Source organism: Harpia harpyja, chromosome 14 (genome assembly GCF_026419915.1).
Source record: "Harpia harpyja isolate bHarHar1 chromosome 14, bHarHar1 primary haplotype, whole genome shotgun sequence".
Lineage (NCBI taxonomy): Eukaryota > Metazoa > Chordata > Aves > Accipitriformes > Accipitridae > Harpia > Harpia harpyja.
Window position 1 is genome coordinate 3,063,551 of NC_068953.1, and position 24,357 is coordinate 3,087,907.

General features: G+C 49.2%; 1 protein-coding gene and 1 long non-coding RNA gene across 4 annotated transcripts in view; both read left to right on the plus strand.

Moving 5' to 3' along the window:
• The first annotated feature begins 1,508 nt into the window (after positions 1-1,508).
• Positions 1,509-14,118, plus strand: LOC128151397 (uncharacterized). Its single transcript, XR_008238362.1, has 3 exons — positions 1,509-2,844; positions 12,953-13,902; positions 14,023-14,118. It is a non-coding gene; the product is annotated as an uncharacterized LOC128151397 (long non-coding RNA).
• Positions 14,119-17,288: 3,170 nt separating this feature from the next.
• The window catches only part of ABCA5 (ATP binding cassette subfamily A member 5), a 31,762-nt gene continuing 24,693 nt past the window's right edge, over positions 17,289-24,357 (plus strand). For all 3 annotated transcript variants that reach the window (XR_008238197.1, XR_008238198.1, XM_052807477.1), the window contains exons 1-8: positions 17,289-17,696; positions 17,813-17,917; positions 18,606-18,719; positions 19,456-19,660; positions 20,805-20,963; positions 21,181-21,278; positions 21,884-22,113; positions 23,583-23,724. Coding sequence is in view for 1 of the 3 variants with exons in the window: in XM_052807477.1 (XP_052663437.1) it covers positions 18,615-18,719; positions 19,456-19,660; positions 20,805-20,963; positions 21,181-21,278; positions 21,884-22,113; positions 23,583-23,724 (939 nt within the window). In the remaining 2 variants the exon portion in view is untranslated. The remainder of the gene's footprint in view (positions 17,697-17,812; positions 17,918-18,605; positions 18,720-19,455; positions 19,661-20,804; positions 20,964-21,180; positions 21,279-21,883; positions 22,114-23,582; positions 23,725-24,357) is intronic.

The window sequence follows — 24,357 nt, forward strand, 5'->3', positions numbered from 1 at the left end:
GGGGGGGGGGGAAGGAGAAGAGGAGGAGGGGGGGGGGGTTGCCGTGCAATTGCACACTTTGCAGGGCAGCTTGCAGAGCGGGGGGGGGGGGTGTTTGCTCCCCCCCTCCTTGCAATGCGAGGGAAGGCTCTGCTGCACCTACATGATGGGCCAGGGCTGGCAGCTAAAAGCTCCAAACTTGGGAGCTGCTGGGGGGGGGGGAGGGGGGGTTGCTTTACGCAGGCGCGTTCCCGACGGCCGCCCGCGCGGCCGCCTGGGCGCTGTAGTCCCGCCGCGCTTTTTTTTTTTTTTTTTTTTTTTTTTCCTGCGAGGGCGGGGCGGGGCGGGGCGAGGCTGCGCGCCCGCGGAGGCTGCGCGGGAAAAGGAAGGGAGGGCCCGGGGGGGGCGGGGCGCGCGAGGGCGCGCAAAGGGCGCGCAGGCGGCGCGCAGAGAGAGCTCCGCTGGGGGGGGGGGGGGGGTTGGTTGTTGTTGTTGTTTGTTTGTTTTTTGGGTTTTTTTTTTTTTTGCCGGCGGGGTGCGCGCCTGCGGAGGTGCGCGGGGTCGGGCGGCGGCGGTGGTGGCTCGCCTGGGGGTTTGGGGTTGGTTTGTTGGTTTGTTTTGGGTTTTTTTACCCCGAAGTGCTGGGGATGCGAGGGAGCAAGGTCCCTGCCTGCACCCCTGCCTCCCTGCACCCCTGCCTGCCGGTACCCTTGCCTGCACCCTTGCCTGCGCCCCTGCCTGCACCCCTTCCTGCCTGCAACCTTGCCTGCACCCCTGCCTGCGCCCCTGCCTGCCTGCGCCCTTGCCTGCACCCTTGTCTGTGCCTCTGCCTGCCTGCACCCCTGTGCCCCTGCCTGCCTGCACCCTTCCCTGCACCCTTGCCTGCGCCTTTGCCTGTGCCCCTGCCTGCCTGTGGCCCTGCCTGCCTGCACCCTTGCCTGCCTGCGCCCCTGCCTGCGCCCCTGCCAGCGCCCCTGCCTGCCTTCGCCCTTCCCTGCCTGCGCCTCTGCCTGCCTACGCCCTTGCCTGCACCTCTGCCTGCACCCCTGCCTGCCTGCGCCCTTGCCTGCACCCCTGCCTGCCTGCACCCCTGCCTGCTGCCGTGCAGCTCCTGGGTGGTCCCGGCGCGGTGCGGGAGGCGGATGCGGGGGCTGCCGGCCGTGCTCCTCCCGTGACCGGGTGCGGGGGGAAGGCGGCATCCAGCCGTGGCGGACGCTTCCCCGGGGGGGGGATCCTGAGGCTCCCTGGGGAGCAGGGAAAGGCTCCGGGTCTCAGGCTGCAGCTGGAAGTGGACGTGGCGGGATGGTCGCACCCCGGGGCAGAGCGGGAGCGAGGACGCGGTGCCCACGGGGGTCTTGGCGCGGCCGGTCCCGTCCGCGCCCACGGGTGACCCGTGGGTGCACGCAGAGCCTCGACCACCGGTCACCCAACAGCGGGCGTGGGAGAGCCCGCCGCGGGGTTCCAGTGCACCACAGTGGAAACCAGAGCGAGCGGGGTGGAGGAATACAGCGGAAAGAGGGAAAAAAAAAAAAAGACACGCTCCGTTTTGTCTCTGTTGGTTTTAGATATTAAGGATCCATTGGAGAGGAACCTCTGGCTTTTGTGCTCGTAGGATGCCGAGGGCGGTGTACATTCTGCGTAGCGCGGTGGTGCCCCGGCTTAACCACAGCTCTTAGTCACCTTATATAACATTAGCAATTTCTTAATCTTTTTTTTTTTTTTTTTCTCCTTTTACCCTCGCAGGCAGATCGGTTGAAGTGAGTTTATCCCAAGTCTGAAACAGAATGTTTTCCAAGGTGGTCAGCTTGGCCCGGGCAGGCTCACGGAGGTTTCCCATGGGAAGATCCGGTAGAGCTGATGCGATGACATCCGCCTGAGATGAGGATGCTGTCTGGATCAGAAACGCGGCTGTACACCGGGGTGTGGTAGAAGATGGGGACCCCCTTCTGTACGGAGGAACCCCACTTTGGGAAAAGCTCCTAAGAAAAAGAAAAGATAGGCCTTCCTAAAGCAGTGCTTTATATGTTTCATTATAGGAACACTGGAAGAATAATTAAAAAAAAAAACCCTAAGCGCTAAGAAATGTGTGCTTTAAAAACATTTACAGCTAAATTAGTGCCAAGGATGTTGGTTTACACCCCAGCGAAATATTGATGACCAAGGTATAAAAGCCAGGGAAAAGGTTGCACGGAGAACACGTCTGGGATTGTAGGAAGCGCTGCCGCTTCCCGTGCCCTTTTCCCTTGGGCTGGAAAACGGGTATTGTAGCTGATTTTTTATACCGTGCCCTTGCGCCGCTCCGTTTCCCAGCCGGCCCCGTGCAGCTGAGCTCGCGCTAGGCTGGCGTTGCTCAGGATTTTGCCATTTTTAGCTGCGAGGGCCGAAGTCTGAGGGAGGCTGTAACCCTCAGTTAGGGATCTGTTGGTGTAACTTTCCTTGTGATTGTTTGGGGTGAGGGAAATATGCTGCTGTACGTGGTCCTTCCTGCCAAACTTGCAGCTAGAGCGAAGCCTTATAGCCAAGCAATAAATCCCCAAAATGAAAGGTTTACGATGGAAATGCTGACAAACCCTTAACTAACACATTACAAATGGCGGCGTTAAAATTCAGTAGCTATAAGCTAAATTAGCAGCGGCGCGGGCAGCCTTCGAGGATTGCCGTAGCGAGCCGGCCGCAGTCCGGAGGCCTTGTCTCGTTAAGGATATGCAGTAAGACTATGGCTTTTAATTTGCTTTTAATGTTTCTGACAACCTTTTGTTGCTCTAACTTGCACGCAGGTGCAAAACGACGGCTGCTCCTTTGGTTTTTCATGAAGTTTTTCGATGATCATTGGAAGAACATCCGTCGGGTGAGAACAAGAGCCCGGTTGGTTTAGGGCGTTTTTTTCCTAGGGAGGATGGAGTCCTTGTTCTCCGCCGTTTCCCAGAGCGCTGGCCAAGTCCCTTGCTGTGTCCCAGCTGCCATCAGGTGCTCCGGGATGTCCCCGTCACATGCACGAGCTGGGACAGCCCAGCAAAACCTGCGTCGCGCTGCTGGCACCCAGCAAACAGCGCAATGTCAGTTTTAATTGTTTTTTTGACGTTTTCCCTATTTCCCCCTCCGCAAAGGCACGCAGGGGTCTGTGATCCCGCTGCGGCGCCGCCTTCCCTAGAATTAGGGCACCCTCGTACGGCACCCTGCTAATGCCGAGGGCAATTTTCTCCCGGCTTTAATGGGTTTAGGCTGAGCTTGGGACCTGCAGAGGCTTGTCCGTCCGTCACGTGCCGCCCGGCGGTTCGCGTGCGGAGGGTTGGAGGCTGCGCGAAGTTCAGCCGGCGGACGAGTTTCGGCAGGCTGCGGTGGGACCCGGCGGTGCGGCTGGGGGGGTGGGAGCTGCCCCGGGTTGGGGTGGGGGCTGCAGCCTTCCCCAGCCCCCGTGGGATGTCCTGCCCTGCGCCGGAGCCGAGCGGGGATGGCGGTGGGTGACCCCACGTCAGGACGGCTGGACTTCCACGGACGGTGCGTCACGGTGCCGTGAAGAAATTACCATCAGCTTTCAGTCAAGTGGTACCAAAACACTTTATTATCTTTATCGCTCACGATTGCTCCGGCACGGTGCCCGGCCTTCGTGCTCGGCGTTTAGTTTCCCTTTGGCAGAACTTTTTATTTTTAAAGTCTAAATTCTGCAGACAACGTGACCTGATCTCCTTCGCCCTAGGTAGGATTCGCCCTCCTCCTGTCCCGTAACAGGCTCGGGTCCCCGTCTCTGCTGTTCAAATTGTCTCCTCCCGTGGTCAGCAGCGCTTCCAAGCTGTGGAAAAGGCCGTTTGTCTTCTGAGGGCTTATTAAGTAGTTTTTTAAACACGACTTGAGTTGCTGGTTTGGTTTACAGTAAAACACTGTGATTTGCTGTGCAGCAATTAGTTTGTGAGAGCAGACGCTGAAGCAGAACAGAAAAATCGCTTCTTGAATGGTTACATACCTAAAGGCTGCGGGGCGATGCACAAGAACCGACGAGGTGCCTTACGTGAGCCTGTCTCTCCCAGTGAACGCAAGTGAATTCTCTAGGAACGTTACTTTAATCATCTTGTGTCAATAAGTAGTGCCATGCCGTGTGCATCCCTGCGCAATGACTTTTTAGTAGCTGAATTATCTAGTTATGAGTGGCCGTGAAATACAGCAGTATTGCAAAGTGCCTGGGGAGAGAGCAGCTCAGCGGGAAGGGAGTTTCTGCTAGGGGGAATCCGTAGGGCTGAACAAAGAGATCTGATTTCTACGTCTGGGTCTGGCCATAACTTTTTCTCTACAACTTACTCTCCGTATGTAGTCGTTTGAATTTTATACATGATATGGTTTGTTTATTCCTCCTTCCAGCTTGCTCCTTCATTGCTAAGAAACGAATTTGCTGCAGAGAAATTGGACAAACATGCTGCAGTTTCAGGGCACTACTGAAAAATCTCTCCGCGTTTGTAAACATGAGATTTGTGCTGAAATATGTATTTGTTTTAGACACGACTTCGTTTCCAGCATTCGCTTTGATCGGGTCGCTTGGAAGGCAAGCCATGTCATGTGGTGGGTTTGTCCAGTAAAAATACAATTAGAGGCTTCGGTTTCAGTGTTTGCGCGAACGATCGTTTGTGGATCATCGACAGGCCAAAAATTAATCCCACGGCTCTGTCCATAAACAACACCAAGCTCGAGGGGTGCAGCTTCTCAGAGTCGTCCTGCTTCACTCCTGCAAGACCATTGTCAGAGTTCTGTTATATATTTCCATTTCTTACATCTCAGTGGGGAGGGCTATGTTTTCCCCTGGTTTATATCCCTTCGCTAAGAATTGTTTGGAAAATTCAGATGCTGGTCATGTGTGGCTTATAACTGTTATAAGCGTAGATGGTGTGAAACAGAAGCACAACTGGTGTCCAAAACACCTCTGGTACCTCCTTGTACATCCTTGAACGCTAAGACCAGGTTTTTGGGCTCAAATCACGGTTTTCCCAGCGTGTCACGTGGCGTGAAGGTGCCGTAGCTATTGCTCTGAAGCTGTTGTGTATTTTGGATGACAACCCGGTGCAGGGACGGACAGAAGTCACGGTGCCTGGGAAGTGGGATCTTCCAAAAACAATATACGCTTTGCAAATGAAGAAATCGAGCAGAGCCGAGCAGAGGAGCTTGGTGAGCCAACTTCCATGGAGCCGGAGGTGGGACGGGCTCCAGCAGGACCTCTGCAGAAGGACCCAGTGGCTATTTCGGTTTCTTTCAGTTCTGGTTCATGTTTTTGTTGGATTCTGCTGCTTCCAGCCATCGCCTCCCTTCATGGGAATGGGAGCTGGGGAGAAGGAAGGATATTGGGGGGCAAGGGTAGCGAGGGTTTGGCATGGTCTGTCCTGTGAGAGAGTGTAACGATGGCTTTTAGAGACAACAGGCAAGACAACGATATTTTCAAGCGTGATCCTATCCCCTGGACAGTACCCCGTGAAATTTCCCATCATTTTTTAGCTGAGGTACTGGTCAGCCCCCATAGAGAAGCGGAGCTGATTGCACGCGGACAGGTGAATGCCAGCCATTTCCCTGATGCTCCTGGGATACAGCGCGCTCACACCACCGTGCCGGTAGAAAATAAAAAAATAGTAGGAATAAGCACACTAAAGGCTCTGCCTGCTACGGGGCAGGCAGGCAAGGCAGGGCTCTTTGCTACAGAAGATGAAGAAACGGTAGGAAGTTCTCCAAGACAAGAGGGACCAGCTGGAAAAAGGGATACCCCCGAGAGGATGTCTGGGGAAGGAGCTTGAAGAAAAGCCAAAGCAAACAGCGGGTGCAGATGCTGGGGAGGAGAATATGGCTTGACGAGAGAGAAGGTGAGAAACAATGAGCCGGCCACAGCATGAGCTGCTTATGGGAGCAGAGACCATCTGCTCTTCACCGGCCTGAATGGTGCCGAGCGATATCCTGCATTCCTTTGTTCCCCGGTTTAAAGGGAATTGCGGGCTGCGAGCGTTTTGAAAGCCAAACACGGTTCCTGAGAGGTCAGCTACATCTTAACTTTTCTCTGAATTTCCTCCATCTCCTTCTCCTCGAGACTCTTCTCTTGCAGCCGTTGGCTCCTTGCACGTTTTCCCACCTTGGATCTTGAGTAGGTGGATGAAAAGCCCAGGAGGACACTGCAGTTGGCAGAAGTTAAACAAACCGTGCTGCCCTGGTGCACGCAGAGTTGGGAAAGTCTCTCTTTGTGGCTTTAGCCAGATAGCTGGGGAATTCAGAGAGGATAAAATGACCCAAGAAGTACATGCAGCTCATAAAAGTGGCAGAGGCCAATAAATAAAAACTACTTTCAACTTAGTAACCTAAGTAATAGTAAGGTCTTAGAGCCGTAAATCTGGCTAGATAATAACAATGGGTTGAGCACTCTCTTCCAGGAGGGGCGAGGGTGATGCTAGAGTCTGTTACCCTAAAGAAGAGGGGCAGAGATGGACGTGGAGAGCCATGACATCTAAGAGCCAGATAGGATTTTTTTTAATATTTAAAAAAAATGTGAGGTTAACACACAGATGAATTAAGGCAGCCTCCTACCTCTGGAAATCATTTACTTGGGGGCTGGGGGAAAAGGCATTTTTATATGGCGTATCTTACATTGCATGTCCCTCCTTCTGAGACTTGGAGTCGTGCTCTTGGTGATGTTTTTGTCTCTTGTAAAAAAAGCCTGAAATTTTACCAGGTATGTCTTACGTGGTCCCCTTTTTGCTGTGTTGCCGTACAGAGGCATCCATGCTCGAGACATGCCCTGCATGCAGAAAGCCCCCATCGGCGGTCCCGTTCCTCTGTCACACGTGTTAGGGTTGGCATGGTAGAGGCAGAGCTAAGTGTCGCGGCTGCTTTTTCCTTGGCTGCTGGTGTGGGTTTTAACGCTGCAAATATTGCTGGGTATCTTGTGAGCACTTAGTTCAGCCTTCAGTCCCAGACCTTTTGTGCTTCGCTGGATTTGCGGCGCTGGCTCCGGGTCCTTCCCGCACCGCGTACATCCCCAGCCCCGCGGCGTCGCTCGGTGACACGGCTGGGGCAGCTCTTGGCTGGGTGTAGGTGCAGGCACAACCTTTGGCCCGGCGGATGGCAGTCCCTGCGAGTCATCTGCCTCGTCTCTCTCGCTCCCTGGCTTACATTGGCATTTAGGGTTTGGTTTTTTTTTTTCACCTTGTGGCACTGCTTTGTACTTCGGACTTCATTTCTCGCTGGTTTTCCCCGACTCCTTTGTTCTGCCGATTTTTTTTTTTTTTTTTTGGCAGCAAAACGAGTCGCAGGTTCATTCGACAGCACAATTAAGGGTTCAGCTCTAAACAGGTCATTGCTCTGGATTCTCCCTGGATGCAGGCCCGTGCCTACAGATGCTCCTGCCCAGGGAACAGGGTCCCATGGGGGGGCTGAGCATCGTGGGGGGGTCCAAGGGCTTCCTGCAGGCAGGCTCCTCGCTGCCAGACTGGAGCTGCCTGTAAGCTCTGCGGGGTAAGGATGGTCTTTATCACTCGGTGTGTACAACCACCACCACGTGAGTGTTTTTGTCGAGGTGGTTTATTAAACCTTTATTCTATTTATGTAGCTCCCAGGGTAACGTGATCTGGAGTTAATTACTGGAGCCAGTTTTTTTTTTGTGAATACATCTGATGAGTTTGTTAGCGGTAGGCTTTTGCACTCCTGTTTAACGTGATACAAATTTGGATGGCTCGCTGTAAACGTCAGCAGCGGGGGGCTCGGACACTGAAGGCGAAGGCGGCCGCGAGCCCTTTTGCAGGGGGGTTCACGTCTGCACGGCGGCTCTGTTGGCAAAAGCCCTGCCTCGGTTGTAGGTGCCCGATGATTTTTTGGGTATGGATGCAATGCTACACGGTGTCCCAGGTAGGAGGCCACCTGGAAACTCCCGGTATGCAGCGTGCAAGGCAAGAAGAAGCCCAAATATTCAGGGCTAGAAGCTGACGCCTTACTGGCAGCCAGGGAGAGGAAGGAGGAGGAGGAATCCACTGCAAAAATGTTCTCGAACACGGTTAAATGAGGTTGAGCAGCTCCAAAAGTGAGATTCTGAGAAAAGCAGTGCTAAATAAGGGCAGGTAGCAGCCTCTGTCTGACGGGATATTTTTATTGGGCCGGCAACAGGAAGCATAATTTTTCTTTAAATGACAGGTATATCTAGACTATGCTGTAATACAGAGTCAGCCAGTGCGGTGTTTTTTAAAGCGGGAAATTATATTTCATAATCCGTACAGCAAAATTCGCTGGGAAGGGAACACGGCTGGTGGTGGGCAAGTGTTTGACAGCCGCTGGATCGGGGGATGCTGCCACGCATGACGGCAGTGCTGATGAAAAATACCTGGTTTCTGCCACAACCCCATCAGCGATGGGGCACGTTTGCCCCCTTTGTACTGGGCTGATTTAAAATAGGCATTTTGGTTCTTTTTTCTACAAATGTGGGGTATCATTCATGACCAGAATGAATACAAGTTTGTACCGACGTGGCTGTGATTACAGTATTCTATACGCATTGAGTACAATATATATATTATTCTTGTACCCCTGGCACTGCTGTTGTTCAGAGTCTGTTGATGCTTCAGCTAGAAAACTTGTTTTTTCCAGAGGTTTCTAACTTCCCATAAAAGTCAATACTCGGCTGAAACTCTCTGTGCCAAGTCTTAGGCCAAGACTGAAATTTCTTTTATGAAATTTTATTTTGAGCCAGTTTGAATGTTGTTATAGAAGGTGGATAAGGGCAGAGAGTAAAATTTTTGTCTTGCGTGCTATGAGCAAATCTGACTCCTAAGAACTTACATTTTGTGTAACCGTTTATTCAGGTGCAAAATGCTGCCGTTCTCAACAGGGTTTTAACCCTTTTTCTTGATACGCAGCTATAAATTGCTATTGGTATTGGCCTGTACTTGATAATCATGCCCTGCTTCTGAATATCGGGGAAGTTTTTGGTGGCAAAGAGCTCCTGCCTTTGGCAGTGGCAGAGCACCCTTCTCAGCTGGGTGCAGCTGCAGCCTTTGAGCAGTAAATGCTGAAGGAAGTTGGGTTTTGCAGAGTTTATTTTAGTCTCCTTCTAGCTCACAGAAAGAGGCAGGCCTCTAAATTAGGTGCTCTGAATTGCTGGCGAAGGGCTTCCCTGGCAGAGGGTCTGGGCGCTAGCGTTAGGTGATGCAAATGCATCATCCTTGGTGCTTATAAACAGGTTTATTGATGCAAACACATCGTTTCCAGTAAATATGGAGTATATCTCCTCTTTAAAGCCTGTTCTGTCTTCTTATAAGCCATTGCCTCTGTTCTGGAGGGTGGAATAATTGCTTACAGAGAAAGCTACTTGATTTCTGAGAATAAGTTTAACCGTTGAAGGCAACTCGTCTGATTAATCAAACCTAAAAAAAATTCTGGACAACCTGCTTTTTTAACAGCTTTATTTTGTTTCAATCTGGACGAAACCAGCGCAGGCGAAGCGAGCTGGGAAGCAGCAGCGGTTCCTGCTCGGTCCCCGCTACGCCGGGCACCCCTGATGCTCCTAATGAGGGAGCATGCCGCATGCTGCCTCGCAGCCGAACAAAACTCACCGTAATGAAAAAAGGCACAAGGAGATTACTGTGGTTTTGTTCTCCCCGCCTGTGCCCTGCTGAAGTGCTGGGCACTCGGGAAACGCTGTCTCCAAATAGAAGCGGGGCACAACGGGGAGCTCGGTTTTTCGCCTGTAATTTGGTTCTGCCCAGCGCGGTCTCTAATAACGATCCCTCGAAGAAAGAAAAGAGCAGTTCTTCAATGCAGACCCTCAGCAGCGAGAAGGCAGGCTGCTGGCACGAGGCAGAAAACCTGGTGCCGGCGCTCGGCTTCGATAGAATCGCGACCTTTTTGGATGCAGGAGGAGCCCTGTGTCGGGTGAGAATATCTGTGTCCTCTGACTGCGTGCCGAGAACAGCTATGGTTTACAGTATAAATGCCGTTTCTTTTTTTATTTCTGCTTTCTGGGAAGCGAAGGTACTCTTAGATGCAGAAGGAAGAGCGTGCCAAGGACTCCCAGCGTAAGCAGCCCTTAGGTTGTGGTCGCTCGGTCTCCCCTGCGACAGCGACGTGCCCGAGGTCAGGAGAGCGTATGCAGCGGAGCAGAGGCACAGCCAGAGCCCGAGCCCGAGCCATGAGAAAAATGGATCGAAACAGTGACAAGAAATGGGCCAGGGGCAGGACTCGGGTCAGTTAATAAGCAGGTGGTAAGTCCAAAGGAAAATGTAAAATGATCCGGTTTTATCTGCGCTTGAATCTCAGCAATTTATGTGCTGGGCCTCTGGTTCTCAAAGGGCTCAGCAAAGCTTTTGTAAAAAGAGAAACCGTGAAAGAGCAGCTGCTTACCTGAAGCTTCTGCATCACTGGACAAAATCATTTCAGCCTTCCTGGGCTTTTTGCAAACTCTCTGCTGAATGGGAAGAGCAATCAGAGCAGGCGCATTCTTTCCAGCTGCAACATAAAAGCCATAGGGGACAGAAGGGCCACATCCACCGAACTGAAATTTGAGAATAATGTTCCAGCTCTGGCCATTTATTTGTTATCGCGATGCCGAACTTGTTCTCCACGCTCAGCCCAGCACAAGAAAGGATGGGCGGAACCTCCCGTATTTGATGGCAAGAAGTAGAGCCTGCTCTGCTGTACCCATCTCCCTCTTGCTCTGTTCCACGTCCAGCTGTAGCAGGTTTTGCACAGTCCTTTCACCAGCAAGATGAGCAGGGCTGCTACCGAAGAGTGTGGAAATGGTCCTTTGTGATTTTAATGCTTACTTTTTTGTTTTTTTCTTTTTGCTTTTGAAAGGCTGAGTCACTACCTACTTAAAGAAAGGAAATTCAGTTAGTCATGTTTCCTTTCCAAAACACGATGGATTAATGCATTACAACTGCAGTGCATTGAACTGTATTTCCATAATATGCTGTTCACTGAATCCCTTAGGTGAGTGCCTGTGCCCAACTTTCTTTTTCAAAGAAATACTTCTGTAAGGAGATCCTTTAAAAAGACAGTGGAAGAAATGGCCGACCACAGTCTGGCAGGAAAGAAGCGCCATTCTGCAGGTGCTGCTGTGGCTTCAGAGCTCCCGATGCGATGCAGAGAATCCATCAGCCCGAAGCGATGAGAGCTGGAAAAAAATCCCCACTGCTTTGGCATGAGCTGTCTGCCATTTGGGTACAGAAAACAAACTAGAGACTTACTAGCATAAACACCGGCAAAATACGGAGTTTGGATGTTCGAGTTTTCTTTAAAGTTTTGAATTCTGTATTCCATTCTATATTACTTACATACGCGGAGCAGAAACAGCGTGCTAAGGAGGAGCTGAGGAGCCAGGACCACCCTGGCACCAGCAGCATCTCCGTAGGCGTTGGGTAGCTCAAACCGAAGACAGACTAACCGCTGGCACAAAGACGCGGCGGTGGGGCTGCCCTACAGCTGAAGGACAACCTCTGCCATCTGGTGTGAAAGTCCCCAGCCCGCTCGGGGTTTGTTGGACTGGGGCTGTCACATCACCCCGCTGATCTCCAAGCACCCCCTCATTAATTCCCCCTGCTCTTAAGAGAGTTTCAACTCAGACTTACTTTTCCCGAATGCTTTGTTATTTTACCTTTTGTCACCAAGCTCACGTAATTTAGTTTAAGCAACAACTCTTTCAACTACAGCAGGTTTACACTGGACTCCTGAGCAGCGGGAAGAAACATCCCAAACTTTCAAATAAATGTGTAAACGTTACAGCCTGCTCCCTGCGCTCGGTTGTTTTGCCAGGTGCCGGGCTGGTTTGTTACTGGCTTTGATGGTGATGGAGAGAGCCCCGCTGCAGAAGTGGAAGCATCGCTATTCTAAGTAGAAAAATGTTTCCATGAAAAAAGTCAGATCGTCGGTACCTACCAAACCTTTGTGCAACCGTTCACTCAGCTTTGTTGCACATGGTGCCACTACCTGGGTGTAGTTGCTTAGATCTTTATTCCTGTTAAAGAGATGAAATTGCTTTCTTTGTCTTTAAAGTTTTTTGCTCAGAAGTAGAAGCTGGACACGTTTCTGGTGCCCTTGCAATAAGCAGTACCCATCCCCACCTCAGATGCAGACTCCTTTTGGCCTTGAACAAATTACATCACCCTTGGCTTTTTGTATCTATAAACGGAGATTATGTTTAAGGCACCTGAGCATAGAGGGTTGTTGTAAAAATTAATTAGGTAGTGGTTTTAATGTACTTTGAAGATGAAAAGCATTGCAGTGCTTTAGATGATAATTACTCTCTGGAGGCTCTCTCCCCGTCGTGCGGGTGGGTTTTGACTCTCTCGTAGGGATGCTGCCGCGCGTGTCCTCGGTGGCTCTCCGGCCGCAGCAGCACCCAGTACCACGGGTGTCTCGCCCGTCTGCCGGTGAAATGGATTTTAGGTGATGTTATCTTCCCACAGGACACGGCCCGATGTTTTGAAACACCCACATGTGAAACTGCTGCCGTGCTTTGTGCAGACCGTTTGCTTTTCCTCGCTGTGAGCTGTGCCAGGGTGGGTTATTGCTGTAGTCCCCGAGCTCTGAGCTCTTCCCTGGGAGGACGAGGCTTGAGGTGAGCGGAGGCGTGAACCTCTTCAGGAGCGGTTGTTGTGCTAAAATACCCTAAACTCCAAACTCCAGGTTCAAAACTTTGCAGGTAGAACGTGAATATGAGTAGTTAAAACTTTTAAAGTATAAACAGAGACCACAACAAACATCAAAGTGACCAGAATTCAGCCCCAGACGGGCTTTTATTCTATTTAATGCTAGATGGAGGAAGATAAGGAGTTTAGGGGTTTTTTTTATTGAAGCTCAAATTATGCCATTGTATTTACCCAGTATTCATTAGGCAAAACTAAAGGGCATTATTTAATTAGAGTACTTTTATCTAATTCTCTTTGTTAAGGTGGAAACTAATGAAAAGAAGAAAGTTTCCAGTTAAAGCAAGCCTTTCTGGGGTTTTTTTTGGTTTTTTTTCCTAAAGGAAGTGCTAGTATAAAGATTGGGTGGGATTTGACCATTTTCTGCATGTGAGGTATCTGAAGAAGCCTGGACCCACCGCTGCTGGGCCGCACCGCCCTCGGGGGACACCTGGTAGAAGCAGCTTCCTCCCCAAAACCTCGTCCCCAAAAATGTCCTTCCCAAAAACGTCCTCCCCAAATCCTCGCCGTGCCGGCCCACGGGATTTCTGCTGCTCAGGGGCTGCAGCAAAGGGTGCCTGTGCCTAACGAGGGCCCTGGGACCAGGGCTGGGATTGAATCCGGGATATTTCCAATTATCGCTGTAGGCAAAGGTGTGAATGCAAAGGCTTCTGCGTGGCCGTGATACCTACTCGTGTAACCTGTGCTTTTCCACTTCATAAGGTGCTTCGAGACCCTTTTCTGCTTTCCAGGTGAGGACGCAGCCTCCTCAGCTCCGTTTTCCAAGTAAAAATGTTGAGTCCCTACTGTCGTTACAGAGCTGCGCTTCAGCACAGGCGTGCGTGACGCTCGTGCGGCTCCTCAGGTGCAAAAAAAAAACCAACTCGGGCAAGAAATTTCAAATACTTCTCCGTCAAACTGCTGTGCTCCTCTGCAAGAAGCCGAGCAGTCGGTCCTTGCTGGAGCACAAGGAGCTCGCGCAGTTTTTTCCTGAGCAGGCACGCAGCATCTCTGCTGCAGGACTCCAGATGCTCAGCGACATTCCTGGGTTTCATTTTCGGCTCAGCCTTTCCCAGCAACTTGCAGGAGGCATTCGGAAAAACGAGGATGTCAGATCGCGCTCGCGGTAATGGGAACGGGATAATTAAGATCTCGGTGGTTTTGATCCTGTTCTGGTTGTCAGCAAAAGGCTGTCACGGACTAAGGCGAAGGGCCTGTCTGGAGGGTGATGGGAATATTTGCTGGAATGGGAATAACTTTGGTGGGAAACATCACGCACCGTCGAGGCAGCGAGGTAGGGAACCACCAGACGTAAATGACAGGAATTCAGCATTTGTATTCAAGGCAGCGTTTTCAACGCTTTCATTCTATTTCGGGTAATGCAATAAAATACTGGCCACCTTCGGGATGCAAGGAGGAGCCAGCACCACTGGATGTATGGAGTCGCTCCCACCCATCCGTAAATCTCCAGGTCCCCAGGGCCGTGCTTCCAACCCTTTTCCTTTGCTCCACGGCGAAGGGGGGGGTCCTGGGAAGGGGGGGTCCCCGGGAGAGGGGGTGTCTCGGGTGGGGGGGGTCCTGGGAAGAGAGGGTCCCGGGAGCAGGGGGTCCTGGGATGGAGGGTCTTGGCAAGGGGGGTCTCGGGAAGGGGGTGTCCCCAGAAGGGGGGTCCTGGGACAGGGGGGGTTTCAGGAGGGGGGGAGTCCTAGGAGGGGGGTGTCTCGGGAAGATGGGGGTCCTGAGAGGGGGAGTGTTGGGAGGGGGGTGTCCTGGGATGGAGGGGTCTTGGGAAGGAGGTTCTCGGGAGGGGGTGTCTTGGGAAAGGGGTGTCCCCAGAGGGGGATCCCGTGAGTGGGGGTCCCGGGAGGAGGGGGAGTCGCAGGAGGGGGGGGGTGTCTCAGGAAGATGGGGGTCTTGGGAAGGGGAGGTCTCGGGAAGGGGGTGTCCCTGGAGGGGGGGGTCTTGGGAAGACGGGGGTCCTGGGAGAGGGGGAGTCCCAGGAGGGGGGGGGCGGTCTCGGGAAGATGGGGGTCCCAAGAGGGGGGGGGGTCTCGGGAGGGGGTGTCCTGGGACAGAGGGGTCCTGGGAAGGAGTGTCTTGGGAGGGGGGGGGGTCTGGGGAAGAAGGTGTCTCGGGAGGGGGGGGGGGAGTCCCAGGAGGGGGGGGGTGTGTCTCAGGAAGATGGGGGGTCTCAGGAGGGGGGTGTCCTGGGACAGAGGGGTCTCGCGTGGGGGGGTGTGTCTCGGGAAGGGGGTGTCCCGGGAAGGGGGGTTTCCCGGGAGGGGCGTTTCCCGGGAAGAGGGCAGGGGGGGTGGGAAGCTGCCGGCGCTGCAGCCCCCCCCCCCCCCCCCCCCGTGTCCGGCAGGCCCGCGGGTCCGGGGGCGGTGGGCAGCCCCCGCCCCGCTCCGCCCCGCTCCGCTCCGCCCCGGGGCGGCGGAGCAGCCCGGCCCCTCGCCCTGCGCCGGGTCGGGGAGCGCTGCGGAGCGGAGCCGGTGAGTACCGGGGGGGACCGGGGGGGGGGAACCGGGGGCAGCTCTGCCGGCCGCTCTCCGCTGCGGATGGAGGCGGGGACCGGGGGGACACACACACACACACACACACACACACACAAGACGGCTGCTGCTGTACCGGGGGAAAGAGCCCCCCCCCTCCCCGAGGTGTGTAAAGCGGGAAGGGGAAGAAAAAAAGGAGAGGAAGAGGAGGAGTTTTGCTGTTGGTGCGCGTCATTACTCGGGAGTAAATGCTTTGGGGGGGGGGGGGGTATTTATTTCTGTGTTTATTAAGGTTTCGTGGCTGGGGGGGAAAATGGTGAGGAATCGATATTTAAAAGGGAAAAAAAAAAAAAAAAGGGAGGAATGGTGGCTTCTTCCCCCCCCCCCCCCCGGCTCCGCGGCTGCAGCTGCGGGAGTCCCCGGGGAGCGATGGGCTTGGCCGGGGGGGGGACGGGGAGGTGGGCTGGAACCAGCCCCGGCCGGGCTTTGGTGTTGCTGGGTGTTATTTCGTTATCCTGCAGTTAAATACCGAGGAGTTTGGAGGGAGGTGTTCTGCAGATGCTGGGCTCCGTGGTGCTCGTCAGCCCCAGGCGCGGCTGTTTCCCTTGGGATTCAGAGAAGGAAGAAAATTCAGCCCGTTTTTAAAAATGCTTAAATAAATCATTTAGCTTCAATAATTCAAGCCCAGTAAAAAGCGCTTCGGAGTTTTTCTTAAGTAGCATTTAGGCTACCGTCTTCTTGCAGCAAGATCAATAATCTTATTTTCTTATCTTTCTGCAGGTGTTGTTCACTGCTAAGTTGGGGTTTTTCCCTCAAGCCACAGCTCATTTAGCTGAGGCTCACACACACACACACACACAGCAGGTTTTTTCAGCTTAAAACCCAAGGGAAACGTAACGTGCAGCACTAAATCCCATAAACTGACCCTTAAAGACCATTCTCAGGTTGATGGTTGGGGGAGCGAGGAAGGTCTTCCTAAGTATCATCTGATTGTTATTCTCCCCCCCGTAAGAAGCACTAGCATCTCTGATGTGGAATTAAAGCACAAAAAGAAATTAATTTCCTCGAGATTGCTTTGATCGAGAAGCCCACAAGTAGTTGTGTTTCAGCCACTTCTGTCAGTACAAGATCAGAAGGAAGAGGCTAAATCATGGGGGACTTTCACAGGTTAAGAGTATTTTCATTTTGTCTGGTATTATTCAAATAAATGTCTTGGCTGCTTCTTTTTCTGTTCGGCCTACATGTTCATTTTTTTCATCTGGAGTTTCTAGGAGGGTTCGGGTTTTTTTTTTTTCCCCAGATACAATTTTTCACCGTTCAGGTGATGCTTCTTCAGTGTTCTTAATTGTGTGTTATGTAGCTTCATTAGCTTATGGGGAGATGGCAGGTATCAAGAAATTAATTAATGTTCTTAAAGTGACCCTTCCTCCAACCTAGGTGATGTAAATTAAAGCATGGAAGTGTTCCAGTGAAGATGTGGAATTATTACTGTTTCAGTTTTTTATAACTGGCTAGAAAATAATTAAAGAAGTAGTAACTGGCATTAGTGATTGAATCCGATTAAATCAGCTTTGCCCATTTTCTGGATTTCAGTAAAATAGAGGAGTGTGACTGGGGTTGCTGCTTTAATGCAGTCATGTAGCATTCAGCAAGGATCTCGATGGAGCTTCTCCTCTTGTAAGCGCTCTTGAAATCTGCTCCTGAAAGCAAACTGCGGAAGCGCAAGCACTTAACGGGGCGTGCTGTGAGCAGAGGGGAGAAGCGTGTTATTTTTTACGACCTGTAAGCAATAGCTGCTGCTCTTGATTATTTTTAAAACACTCTGCTGTCATTTTGAAGCATTTCTTGCTCGAAAATATCCAGAGGAGTTGTATGCGTTTTTTCTGCAAGAATTAGTTGTTAGCATAGGTTGATGTTTAAGCATTTTGTGGTTGGTTGGTTTGCTTTTTTTAATCAAAGGATTTTTTTTTTTTTTTTTTTTCATTTTTGAAGTAGATTCGATGGGACTTTATCGGAAGCATTCCAGGCTCTAGGTGGGATCTCTTCCCAAGGCTTGCCTTTCAGTGACGTGCAGCCGTGTCCCACGCAGGTCCTCGTGCTGCGTGTCCCTGCTGGGGGTCACTGTCCCGCGGAGGACCCCGACACCCACCAAAGGAAGCCGTGAGCTGGGGGTTTGGTTCCTTGCAGGCACTTTTCCCCTCCTCTCTTCCCTCCTATGCTCAGAGAAATGCGGGCTCCGATAGAGCTGTCTCTCTAGGAGCAGTTTGTGTATTTGAAGTTCTTCAAGCTGAGCTCGTAGCAGCGGTCCTGACATCTGAGCAACCTCATGTGTTTCTTTAGTTGATGTCTGTGCTCCAAAAATAGATTTCCATATTAAAATACAGCTGGGGAAGGAAGCTTGAGCCATGTGTTGTCTGACAGATAACAGAGAAACCAGGTCCTGCTCTGAATATGCAGTCCCCAAAGCCATCGGTTCGCTTTTTGAATAAGTGTCAGTAGCTGTAAAACCTGGAGTACGGATAAATTCTGAAAATCTGCACTGTCTTTTGGCTGAAATGTTGAGAAACGACTCAGTGGCATGCAGGTGTTGCTGCAGGTGGGACTTACGGCCGCAGCGGTCGAGGGGCTGGAAGGGGTTGGTGGCGTGAAGACCTGCACTAGTTCTCGGGCTGTCTCTGCCCAGCAGCTCACGATTATATTTCAACTTCACAGGTGAAGAAACGGAGAGAGATGTAGATTGACCAGGGACTTCGAACCTCGGACAGCAAAACCGGGGATAGAAACCTGGTGGTTCCCCAGCTTGCCGTCCCTCGCCAGGTACGTCCTGGTGGAATGGGATGCTGTCTCCTGGAAGAGCATTTTCAATTTTAATTTACTTTTTTTTTCCCCCCCCCGCAAAAAAGATTATCTTCAGCACTACTGTGCTGTGCGGCTGGCCTAATGAAAAGGTTAAAAATAATGAAAAGGAAAATAAGTACTGTTGGATCTGCTCCAGAATGAAAAGGGGTTACTCGCGGTAAATTGAACAGTTTGCCTGGGGTGAGATGGCTCTTGGTTTCGGATGCGTGGGGCTGGCTGGCTGCCCTGAGCCCATGTGATGGACACTGGAATTGTGCTCCGAGATAAATACTTTGGTTCGTAGTTTATATGTAGCAAAATGAAAATAAGCCCAGGTTAGCTCGAGTCTTGTGAGCTGGCGTAGAGCTGGTCCTGCCTTTGGGTGGAAGATTGCTCGGGTGGCATCCCGAGGCTTCCCCCAGCCGGTTTCCCCAGCTCTCTCATTGTAAATGAGTACTAGCAATTTCTTCATGTAACTGGCATCTAGCATATACATATATATATAGGAAGGCATTAAAAATATGAAAAATCAAAAATGAAAACTTTATATGAAAATATAAAAATATGAGATATTGAATGCTGCAACTGCCTGGCTTTTGCTTTTTACATTGTTTTGTCATTTCATATGGATTTGGTTTCATTTTTTTTTTTTCCTTAAACAAACTAGGCTTGAAAAATGGCACCAGCAGCTCCAAGAGAAGCAGGAGTATGGAGACAAACCAGAGCTCTCTTATTCAAGAACTGTCTTATTAAATGTAGGACTAAAAAAAGCAGCGTTCAGGTAAGCAGAGGGCTTGTTTACTGCTGCCTTCATGTCTGCAGTTATTCTGCATTTAAGTAGCTCCTGAGTCAGAGGCAATGCTCAGTTTTATTGTAATGCTTCTGAAGCTTCAAGGTCTGCTCTGAATTTTAGGTTGAAATAGGCTTTTTCAGAAGGTATTTTGTGATTCTTTGGTTGAAAATGTATCCTAACGTGTAAGGCATTACCCAGAAAATATCCTTGAGTTAATATTGCAATCTTAGTGCACTTTTAAAAACTTTTGCACCTATAACTGAGCAGTATAGCAGGATTAGACCTCTCCAGAAGATTTTTATCTTCTCTAACAGTTTAGCCCTGTGCATAGGTGATGTGTATGATACTTTAAGATGAATTTGGGGGTGAAGAAGAGACAGTACAAAGCTTGGCTAGACTTGTTTAATGGTTCATGCTTCGTGTTCTGCTACTTTCCAAATAGCGTAAGTGTGCTGATCTTTAAAGCGTGTAGAAATTATCCCTTTATACCTTAAAATGGCTTCTCAGGTTACCAACACATGCGATTAAAATCCTGCTTCAGCGCCAGAGAAGGATTTGGCATTAAAATTACTGTTGCGTTGAAAACATGCAGGGAGCTTTACAGTCAAGTAGTCAGACTCACAGTCCCTCCTTTAAGCTTCGTGTAACTAAGATAAATTTTTGGAAATTCTCATTCCTACGACTGCTCTTTGAAGTTTTCGTATTTCTTTCTTTCTTTGCGCAGGAGGTCCTTTTCCCACTCTTTTTCTTGTTTTGGCTAATTCTGATGAGCATGATGCACCCGCACAGAAAATACGGCGAGGTCGCCAACACCAACCTCGGCACTCTGGATACCTCCATGCTGGTGAATTTTGTCATCGGATACACGCCGCCAACCCGAATGGCACGAGAAATCATGAAGAAAGTGGCTTTTGATAACTTCGAAGATGGTATTCAGAACCTAAGCATTTTGTTTTTCTCAGTATATCTCATGCCGTGGCTTGTGTTTGAAGAGGGAGCTCACTGTCGCTGCTGCTGATAGAAAAAAAAAAAAAGCATTTGTTTTCTATCGCAGATAGAGAACAGACTGTGAAGGCGGTTTTTTTGCTTGGTTGGCAAATGTTCTGGCACTGCCATCTCAAAGTGGTTCCCATTCTCCTGTTGCAGCCAACAAGTGTTATGTGGCTGCAGGAAAGGTTTTGGCAGGACACAAATGCAAAGTACAAATTGCCCCTGAACAGCTCTAGAGCTAATTAATACTTGTCCTGTGACATCCTGGGGCAAATTCAGGAAATGATTCTGTCCTGCAGATATTTTAGGTTGTGTTTTCTATCTTGTTGTTACTATCAAAACAACATTTTTAAATTATTTTTTTTTTATGTGCTGATTCCCATTAACAGTGTCACCTCTTCTTTTGAAAGCAATTTTTCTTTTTTTTCTTTTTTTTTTTTTTTTTTAGTGCTTTGCCTACACAGCTCACACATCTAGCAGGGACTTATCTCTCCAAAACCACTCTGATGTATTTTTAGTTTGGTATCTTTGATTCTCTTCCTTGTGGTATGCATGCTTCAAAGGTACTGTGGAGAAACAGCCCAGCCCGACGTCCGCATTTTCCTTACGGGTGCCCTCAGCTGCTTTGAGCAAATGATTCCCCTTTCTGCCTTTGCCCATCTTCCTCCCATCCTCTGCTGAAGTTGGTGGCAAAATACCATTTTTTTCATATATTTAGCCCTCTGCACTGGTTAATCTGCCCTGTACAAGAAAAGTGCTGGTGCTGGAGAATAAACTCACGCGTAGCCGGCAGAGGATTGGGGCACAGAAGCTGCTGGAGCAGCAAAAAATGGGGGGAAAAGGGGAAGACTTGGGGGTAAATTTGAATTACCCACCCTGCTACTGAGCGACACTCCTGCAGGTTTCTGTTCAGAATACTTCCTTCACTGGGACAAAAATATAGCCACCTCTCTCTCTCTCTCTCCCCCCAAAACCAAACAAATCATTAATGATTAACATGATGCTTTTTTAAAACTGTCGCACAGTTTTTCTTCCTGCTGTGCTGATACCTAAATCGACATGATAATTTCTTCTCTCTCCCAGGCATCATCACAGAGGAGTATTTAAGCGAAGAGGAGCTGCAAGAGGCTAGTGCTTTTAAACGCTCAAACTTTGTGGGTGTAGTGTTCAACGATGCCATGTCCTACCAGCTGAGGTTTCCCGATTCGGTCGCTATGTCATCCATTTATATGGAATCGAGAGGTAAATGTGCATGCTTTTATATGTACTCTCTAAGGGGATAAGCTGAAAAATCATGCCCTCTTTTTCCTTTTTGGCCTGATGTTGCATATATTGGTTTATGGAAGTTTTTTCCACCATTTATAAGGGATCGCCTTAAGCTGCACCATCTTTACGTTGGGGATAGGACAGCTGTAACTCTGGCTTTTTGCATTTTAAAATGCCTTGCTTTATTCTGCAGCCAGTTGTTCCAACCTGCGGAAGGGATGCGAATCGGTAACGTACTGGAGCTCGGGATTTACGGCTCTGCAAGCCTGCATCGATGCTGCAATTATACAGGTAAAGCTGAAGAAATAACGTGATAAAACCAAGGAGGTTGAAATCCGTGGACTGCCTTGGCTCTGACTGCTTTTGTGCTGTTGTCTGTTAATTGTGTAAAATGCTATATCAAAAATTAGCTTGAATCCGGTGAAAAGGCAGAATATTTCATGTGTGTTTTGCCGTATTTTGTGCAGAAGTGTTCTTGTCCGGTTGAATAATGCGGACGTTTGGCTTCGTTTGTGTCCAAACCATACATCACAGCAGTCATCAAAACACAAAGGCTTGACAGCGCTCGCCCCAAAATGCTATTTAAGATGCTGTACCAAAAGGGGCTGCAGAATTTGCCTGACTATTTTATTGTCAGTATTTGTCAGCAATGCCCTTTTCCCTATTGCTCTCCCGTCATGCCGCTCGCGATGAGAGCGAGTCTCATCTTCTTAGGTGATAGGAGTTGCAAAATTGTTCATTTTATCTCCAGGTGTTTAGATATTCTCCAGTTTCTGTGCTTTTGGGCTGGGATTTGGGGACAGTAAGGTTTCAGGGTCTCCAGATCTCTCCCTGTCAGCAGGGATGGAGACCGGGCTGAGTGATGCAAAAATAACTCTTCCTTCTTTTCCTTTTAGCTGAAGACTAATCAGTCGGTTTGGGAACAACTTGAATTGACGAGAGCAATGGTCATGGGAGAGGCTGCGGTGGTGGAAATAGATAATTTTCCTCGTGCGATCATTTTAATTTACCTAGTGATCGCTTTCTCACCATTTGGGTATTATTTGGCAATTCATATTGTGGCAGAAAAGGAGAGGAAGTTGAAGGAATTCTTAAAAATATTGGGACTTCATGACACTGCCTTTTGGTATGTGAGTGTTTTGTATAACGCATTCTTTATAAAAGAAATATATAAAGAAATATAAAAAAATAACACTTTCTAGGAAAACAACTCTATCCCATCCTCCAGTTTTTTAATTGTTTTCAGTGTCATTAAGTGAAAACAGTTGAAAAGTGAGATACTCTGTAAAATGTAACATAGAGATACTTGCAGTACCGTGAACATAGGTATGTTTTAATAAGTAAATACCAGAGTAACACTTGCATTTTTGTGCACGTAAAGTTACACCAGACTTAGAGGGATTAAATGTGATGATGCGTGAGATTTTTATGTAGTTTGTTTTTGAATATTTTTGGCTCAGTACCTCCTTTTCTGGAGGCTCAACAGGTGACCTGCAGTCTCGCTTCAGAGCTTAGCAGCAGTTTCCCCGCCATATAATTAAATGAATCTAACTCTATAATTTTAACATGACAGAGTATTCTAAGCAACAGGTTTTAATTTGTTTCCTTACCATGATGGAAATTGTCCTATGCAATATAATGTTTTGGGTTGTTTTTTTTCCAAATGAGAGGATGTACTAATTTGAAGTCATTGATAGTTGCAGAGATAAAAGCGGGTTTAGCTTTGCCCTTCGCTGCAGCGCTCGACAGCTTTTTAGCATCTTTCCCTGCTGCACCGTAACAGCCAGCCGGGGTTTTCTGGGTTATTTTTTTTCTGGTTGCTTTTGTCTTATTTCTGCACCCAAGCTCTTTTCTGGCAGTCGGTTCTGTTTGTTTGCGGTATGTCCTTGGTGATAAATCTTATTCAGCTGAGTCCTTCACCCACAGTGTTGGTCTGCCGTCCCCACTCGCTCCTCACACATCAGCATTTGAGTAACTCTGGTCTGGGGAAAATGATTTTACTTTTCCCAGGGTGAAATAGGAGCTATCTGCAAAGGCACGCTGGTAATGCAGCTTTGATCCGCCACTGAATATAACACGGAAACTTGTTTCTGAGGAAGCTATGTCACTTTTTACTACCTGTACACAAACTGCCCTTGTTTCCTGAGGTCAGAATTGCTCACAGACTTGCAGCTCTGTTTTTAAAAAGAAAAGGTTTTTATTACCCTGCCCAGCTACTGGAATGACTAATGTATTAAATTTTAAATAGAATTTCTTTAATTATTGAAACCTACTACTCAGTTACCCTCTTTTGGTTATACCATGGAATTAATTATGCAAGTTAAAAAAAAAAAAAAAACCAACCATGAATCGTCTAATTGTGTTTCTTTTTGATGCCATGGGTATTGATGTGTGTGCTCTAACGGCTAGAACATTTACAGGGATGTTTACAAGAGCTCTTTTTATTTGGGGGCTCTTGTTTTGTTGCAAGCTTGTCCTTTGGTGCAGCTGTCTGGAATATTAAAGAATGGAAGTTTTAGCTATTTTTGTGCATGAATAGTTCAGGCTATGAATTCGTTGACTGATTTCTGTTCTCTTTCCCCCTTTTGCTCCTAGGCTTTCTTGGGTGCTGCTCTACATGAGCCTGATTTTTGTCATGTCCATTCTTATGGCGGTGATTGCGACGGCCTCTTCCCTCTTTCCCCAGAGCAGTGCCTTTGTGATATTTCTCCTTTTTTTCCTGTATGGAATCTCTTCAGTAAGTATTCCTGGTCTCGTTGAATTCAGCCATCCCATCCCTGTGGTCTGCTCTGGTTTGGGATGGTGTACAGGTCTCAACCGTCACTATGAGAAGTATCTTTCCTTACTGAAATATCTGAGTTTATAATAGGACAAGGGGTAGTGATTTTAAACTGAAAGAGGGTAGATTTAGGTTAGATATAAGGAAGAAATTCTTTGTCGTGAGGGTGGTGAGGCACTGGAACAGGTTGTCCAGAGAAGCTGTGGATGCCCCATCCCTGGAAGTGTTTGAGGCCAGGTTGGATGGGGCTTGGAGCAACCTGGTCTGGTGGAAGGTGTCCCTGCCCATGGCAGGGGGGTTGGGACTAGGTGATCTTTGGGGTCCCTTCCAACCCAAACCATTCAATGATTCTCTGATAATCATCTGTCTTTGAACTGAAAACACTGCTGTTTTGAAGTCCAAAACCATGCCCCCTTCTAAACATTTGTTGTTACTATATAGCATAATGTTAAAACCCTCTTTAAAGGTCAGAGAATTAATTTATACAGCAAATCACTTGTCTGAGTTCATAAGCCACCAATGCAGAAATAGTTATTTGTTTACTGTCTATCATTTACAGAAGGAGTACTAACCAGGGTGTATATGCACGCT